The sequence below is a fragment of the Triticum dicoccoides genome, chromosome 2A (genome assembly GCF_002162155.2).
Source record: "Triticum dicoccoides isolate Atlit2015 ecotype Zavitan chromosome 2A, WEW_v2.0, whole genome shotgun sequence".
Classification (NCBI taxonomy): domain Eukaryota; kingdom Viridiplantae; phylum Streptophyta; class Magnoliopsida; order Poales; family Poaceae; genus Triticum; species Triticum dicoccoides.
In genome coordinates, this window is record NC_041382.1 from 595000981 (window position 1) to 595007839 (window position 6859).

The 6859-nt window shown below is 45.6% G+C and overlaps 1 protein-coding gene across 1 annotated transcript; it reads left to right on the top strand.

Annotated features, from left to right (window-relative positions):
• Window positions 1-2693: 2693 nt before the first annotated feature.
• LOC119355594 lies at window positions 2694-5388 on the top strand. Its single transcript, XM_037622416.1, has 3 exons — window positions 2694-2852; window positions 3912-4409; window positions 4500-5388. Exons 1-3 carry the CDS (start codon window positions 2771-2773, stop codon window positions 5015-5017), a joined length of 1098 nt encoding a protein of 365 aa, XP_037478313.1. The 5' UTR covers window positions 2694-2770; the 3' UTR covers window positions 5018-5388.
• Window positions 5389-6859: the final 1471 nt, after the last annotated feature.

The following is a 6859-nucleotide window of genomic DNA, read 5'->3' on the forward strand; positions in this document are numbered from 1 at the left end:
GGGGCGCTTGGTATTCTTATCTTGTATTTGATGGACAAAGATATCCTTGCCAATTGGCTATAGAAACCAGAAATTGAAGAAGGTTTTTGGCAATCTATGCTTTAAAAATAGGTATTTCGAGAATGATTGTCTCTCTGGGGTAAAACGTAAGGTGGGAGACTCCCAATTTTGGGCCGAAATCCTATCTATGAAGGATTTTTTTCTCCAAATATGTTAAGAACATGGGTGATGGTAGAAATATTAGATTTTGGGAAGAAAGGTGGATGGTTGACAAACCATTGAATCAATGTTACCCTAGATTGTATGATCTCTGCTTTACTAAGAACATTAAATTGGGAGATGTGGTAGAGAAAGGTTGGGATCATTTCACTTTTAGGAGAACCCTTGAGGGGTTATACACTGATTCAATGGAAAAATGATATCACATTGAACTGAAAGATGAGAAAGATTCTTTGGTTCGGCCTCTTACTGTTGATGGTAAATATACTATCAAGTTATTTTATAATCAACTTAGTCTTAACAATTTATAGTTTCCCTTGAAGTTTCTTTGGAAGGTTAAATTCCCTCCAAAGATCAAGGTATTTATTTGTCTCATTGTGCGCAATAAATGTGCTTCCAAAGAGAAACTTGCTAAAATGGGTGGACTAGGAGTTCCAAATGTGTGTTATGTGGTGTAGATGAGATTGTTGACCACTTATTTCTTCACCGCTCTGTAGCAAAATTCATATATAGTCTTCTATAGTGCACTTTTAATCTAAATTCAATGCCAACTGATATTAAAAGTCTTATTTTCCACTTTGGCTTCCTCGGTTTGGGAAGGAAAACAAAAGATGAAACTTGTGAAGGAAAAAAAGATGAAACTTGTGTGGGTATATCTGCATTGACATGGTCTATTTGTAGTTGTAGAAATGACATATCCTTTGAATGCAAAGGGGGATTGATCCTTTTGTAACTCTACATAATATTTGTTCCCTCATAAACTGGTGGTCAATTTTGCAGAAAAACCAAGAAGTTCAAAGTGAGCTGATGTGGGGGTAAAGTTACTGAACGGGTACCAAGTGAGGTGTTCAATACGCCGCGAGGATGGCACCATGGATTTATGTGGATTATTAGTGGTTGATGATGGGTGAAGAAAATCTCTCGCGGTTTGTAATCCTGATGTTCCTCTTTCATATGTCTTACATGGTTTGGGCTGGGTCCGGGGTATGCTTGTAAGTTATAAGTGGATGTGATGTTGTTTTGTAGTTTCTTATAGGTGCTATGTTGCTAGGCTGTAAGAACTACTATATGGTTTCTACTAATGAAAATATAGGCAAACCCTTTTTGCTAAAACAAGATGTATCTTTCATTTCTTCTTCCTTTTTCAAAAAGAATGTTGAACCCTCAACCTCTGCATCATCGTGATGCACACAATGATTCTGATTAGTTCTTAAGAGAGTACTTCCTTCGTTCCAAAATTCTTCGCATGCTTTTTGTTTAAAATTTTAACTAAAAGCACGACAAGAATTATGGAACTGAAGGATTTTGAACTAAAAGCACGACAAAAATTATGAAACGAAGGGAGTACAATACAATAGCAACCACGGGTGAGCCGTTATAAGACATGAAGTAATCACCCATTATTAAATTAACTTCTTTTCGCATCAACACCTTCAAGAAGTAATAAGTGCCCTTGCGTCCGTTTTCATGTCCAACCGAAGATGGTCAAGGCAAGCACATCAGTAAGGAGACAGTGCTTTCAACAAGATAATAACGTAAGTGCGTCGCTACTAAGCCCATGCAATCAAGTCAAGAACAAGAGTTTTTACCCTGAAATGAGGTGTTATTTCAATCATCATTCTGAAAACGGGTCTTCCAGAGATCGCGCCAACCTGTACTCCATGCTAGGCCAGAAAGGCACCAGCGGATGACTAAGATATGTTCCCACCATAGACCACCACCCCAGCTGTCGCGGGGAGGGCGGGCTTCCATGGCACGGTGTCCACCTGATTGGAACCACTCCATACCTGCGCAAGCCGGCTTGTAACAACCGCCATGACGTTAGGGCCGCTGGCCCAGTGTCCCTCGCGTGAGTTGCCGCCACAGCATCATGCACCATCTGACTTCCCACTCCGCTGCCCTAGTTCCTCATTCGAGTGACATGCGGCATTTTGATTTGCAGAAATGAGCACATCTTCAACAAAAAAGTTCCTAATCTCTACAAATATAACAAGAGCTTGAAAGATGGACTGCAGCTACTGCTACATGGAGTCAATCAGTCAAAAGAGCTGCTTATGCTAGCAAACTTCCAGTAGTTACCTTGGCACGTGGCCTGTTGTAACTTTATTGTAAACTGTTACTCATATTCTCTTACAAATTTTACAGTAGGTAAATCACCTGCTGTCTTCAGTAAAAAGCAAAAACAAATTGCACTCTAATCTCCTGAATTGAGAATCTTCTTCGATGGAAGTCGAATGCCACGTGCGCGCACGGAGGAGCCCGATCACCGAGTACATCTGTACTCTACAGCGCCTCAAAAGTCAAAGCTGATGAGATGCTCGCTGTCTTTCTCATGCTCCCGGCAGTGGCCGGCGCGTCTCGCGGCACCCCGTCCGTCGGCCTCCGCTGAGCCCACCCCTACCAGTGCGTGCTAATATGGAGCAGTCCTATATATAAGGCCGCTGGGTACTCCACGCCTGTGGGCTGAAGCCACAAAGCCCGGTGTAGCTTCCAGTAAAGCTCGAGAGGCGACGGCCACAGAGGGCTCGTCGACCATTGCCACTGCGAGAGAATGGCGACAAGCATGCGTTGGATAGCGCTCTTCTTGCTGGTCGCCGTGTCTGCTCTGGCCGTTTCTGCCATCATCGAGGATGGTAAGAACCGGAAACTGACTACCAAGTTTTTCCTTAATTGTCTCTTATGTAAAAGTTTCTTTCAGTTGCAAACTATTGGGGCCACTAGGGCATGTATAGTGGTCAGAAATAACCGCATCGTTCTCTGAGGCTGTTTAGATATTTCAATATGAACTATATATAGATATGTATAGACATATTTTAGAGTGTAGATTTGCTCATTTTGCTCTATATGTATTTCATATTAAAATTTCTAAAAAGACTTATATTTAGAAACAAAGGGAGTAAACATGAAATTTGAAATGCAATCGTATATTTACCATTTATCGTTAATTTTAGGTCCATCGGCATTCTCTTATCTTTTCTTTAGGTTCATCAGTCTCTGCGTATCTATTGTTGTCTGATTTTTTTTCTTTTTTGCGGTGAGTCTGATCATATTTTCCTTGTGTTTAGTAACTTTTTTTGTAAGGTATATTATAAAATAAGTTCAGGATACACTGTACTTCAACTACCTTAAACTGAGGTTAGTCAACCTCATGCATCGAAAATCAAGCTATGAACCAGCTTGATCTCGACAATGGAGATCTGATCTTAAGAATTGAAGTGAAGTTGACTTTACAAAATTACGATTACAATATCTTAACTGACAGTGGTATCCCATCCAGGATTTCAGAAGGATATTTTGTTCTGCTTAGTCACATGGCATACACATGCTTTGTTCATGTCAGGCTCTTCTATCGCGTGAGATGTCTCAGTTGTAATATATGAACATGGTTCTACGATATGTTTCCTTTGTCATTTTTCAGTTCTTTATGAAATTAGCTGCACCACCAATCCTTTTTATATGAAAAGAAAGGTTAGCTGTGGCCTGCATACGTGGTTTAAATGAAGTACCCACCAGTGTCAAAAACACCCTTATATTATGGGACGGAGGGAGTAATTAACAAGTAGAGTAGCACATAGCGAGTTATCAGTGTGTCTTCGATAAACCAATCATGTGTAACTTGTTCTGCACCCATTTACTGAATTAGCAAAACACTTTGTCTCAACTTTTTGAACGACTGGTTTGTGGGTGCGCAGGCCTGTTACCCAACGGGGACTTCAGAAACGGGCCAGACAAGTCCCAGATGAAGGGCCCGGTGGTGACGGGGAAGCACGCGATACCCAACTGGGAGCTCTCGGGGTTCGTGGAGTATATCGAGTCGGGGCACACGCAGGCCGACATGATGCTGCCGGTTCCGGTGGGCGCGAACGCCGTGCGGCTGGGCAACGACGCCACCATCCGGCAGCAGCTCAAGGTCGCCCGCCACACCTACTACTCCATCTCCTTCATCGCCGCGCGGTCATGCGCCCAGGAGGAGAAGCTCAACGTGTCGGTCGACCCGGAGTTCGGCCTGCTCCCGATCCAGACCGTGTACACCAACACCGGCTGGGACACCTACTCCTGGGCGTTCAAGCCCAGGCACACCACCGTGTGGCTCTCCATCCACAACACCGGCATCGAGGAGAACCCGGCGTGCGGCCCTCTCATCATCGCCGTCGCCATCAAGACCCTCTACCCTCAGCTGTACAACAAGGGTACGTATCGACCGAAATCCCCAAAGTTCACCTCGCCCCGTCACTCGTGAGACAGCGTAACTGATGAGTGCACGAATCCTACGTGAACAGGCAACATGGTGAAGAATGGGGACTTCGAGCAGGGGCCGTACATCTTCCCGAACACGCCGTGGGGCGTGCTGGTGCCGCTGATCTTCGAGGACGTGCACTCGCCGCTCCCGTGGTGGATGATCATGTCGGACACCAAGGTGGTCAAGTACATCGACGCGCAGCACCACGCGGTGCCCAAGGGCGCGCGCGCCGTGGAGCTGGTGGCCGGCGTGGAGGTCGCGCTGGTGCAAGAGGTGCTGGGCACCGTGCCCGGGCGGTCGTACAGGCTCACGTTCTCCGTCGGGGACGCGCGCAACGGATGCGTCGGGTCCCTGGGCGTGGACGTGTACGCGGCGCGGGAGAGGCTGAGGGTCTCGTACGTGTCCCGCGGCACCGGCGGGCACAAGTGCGGCAAGCTCGAGTTCACGGCGATCGCGGACAAGACGCGCGTGGTGTTCCAGAGCTCGAACCACCACACCGTCAACGCCACGCTGTGCGGGCCCGTCGTTGACGACGTCTGGCTCGTCAGGCTCAAGTAGCTAGCTTTGAGCGTACGTACTACGTCTACGTGTTAGCATGTTACCTACGAGCTGTGTGCGCGCTGCCAGTATGGGGCTGCCTCGCCATTTTCTTCGATCGATCGTAAAGGTTTCTGGGCTTACCATCTTGCCTACTGCCTTAATTTGAAGGACGATGCTTGGTTTGTGTGGTTGAACTGAGACTTGAGCTAGACATTGAGGAAGTGTATGACGGGATAAAAGTAGTAACAATTGCATTTCCTACAATCCCCTTCTTTTATTGATGGATTGAATTTTGAAGTTACGCACATTCATGTGGATGATAATATGTGTACGTAGCGGATCTGTTGGATGAAATGTCATACTCAGTCTGAGACTAAAAATTATTGCGGTTGTGTCTCCATTATGTATAGATTTTTTTGAAAAGTCAAACCTTACAAAATTTCGATGAAATTTGTGAAGAAAAATATTTACATCTAGAATGCCAAACATATATCGTTAAATTCATCATAAGATGTAGTGTTATATTTTCTATATTTGCTATTGTAGATTTAAATAGTTTTCTCTATTGTCAAAAGTTTAACTTTACCATAAATTTATAGGCATTACATTATAGAATAGAGAGGGTACCTTTTATCAGCCAATAAAGCTTCTTCATTGCATAAACGAAGATTTTTTAGGTTGCTCCATTTGGGCATCTCCAACGCCGACCCACAAACCTCATGCATGCGTCTGGAACGCGCTGTCTGGACAGCGGAACACATGCAACGTGGTTCTGTATCGGTCACAGGGCGGTCCGAACGCATTTTCTCCCGCAAATTGGAGACAAAGTAGGTTTGCGGGAGTCTAGACAACAGACACGTAGGACGTTCCCTTGGGCCACCCAATCCCCCTCCGGGTCCCATTTACTTCCACTCCTCCCCTTCTCCTCATTGCTTTGCATCCGCACCCCCACCTCCGCCGCCGCTGTTGTATGTCTTCGGCCGTCACAGAGCCATTGTCGGACGTCCGCAACTAGCAATGACGCGCCCACTTGCCTTCACGATGGAGTTGTCCACCCTGGAATCATTTGTACCCAGGTACACTTCGCCCCCCCTCCCCCGTCGACGACTTCCATGGCGGACACCACGCCCGGCAGGTGTTCGGTCAAATGTCGTTGAGCTTATTTTCAAACGCTTTGTCGTTTTTTAGAGTACGAAGGATGGTGAGCTACTCAACCATGGAGGATGGGTTGTTGTGAGATGCGTGGTTGGCCGTATCCGCGGATTTCGTAGGCAGGAGCAGAGGGGCGACCTTCTAGGAGCAAGTGCATGAAAAATTTCACGCATGAAAGCACATTGCGTCCTGCGGCATGTACAACATTCAACAACGGAACGTGAGATTATTATCATATTGCTGGTACGCCATCCAGAACAGCGCCAGCAAGTTTTGTGACGTCGTTCGTCAGCTCGAGGTAAGGTGGCCATTGCACGCGGCAGATGACGAGATCGCAAGTTTTGCTTTCTCGCTCAACTTATTGATTGATTCTTTCACTCAATGTTGGTCTACAAATTATATGTAGCCCGCACGCTCTGCAGTGGTGTACTACAGGACAGAGGGACAATCATTTACGTGCATACATTGTTGGATGAAGCTGAAGGGGGAGTATGTGTGGAACGACATGATCCGTTGATGAAAAACTTATTGGACATCTGATTAATCTAGTCAAATTTGAGACATTATTGTACTAGACTTAATTTGCATACTATGTATGGATGATTTCTACCATTTGTCTATCCGAATTTTGATGAATACCGGCAGGTTTGCATGAATTTTGTCTGGTTAGTTAAAATGACGGTTGAAATGTATGCACTTACGGTTGGA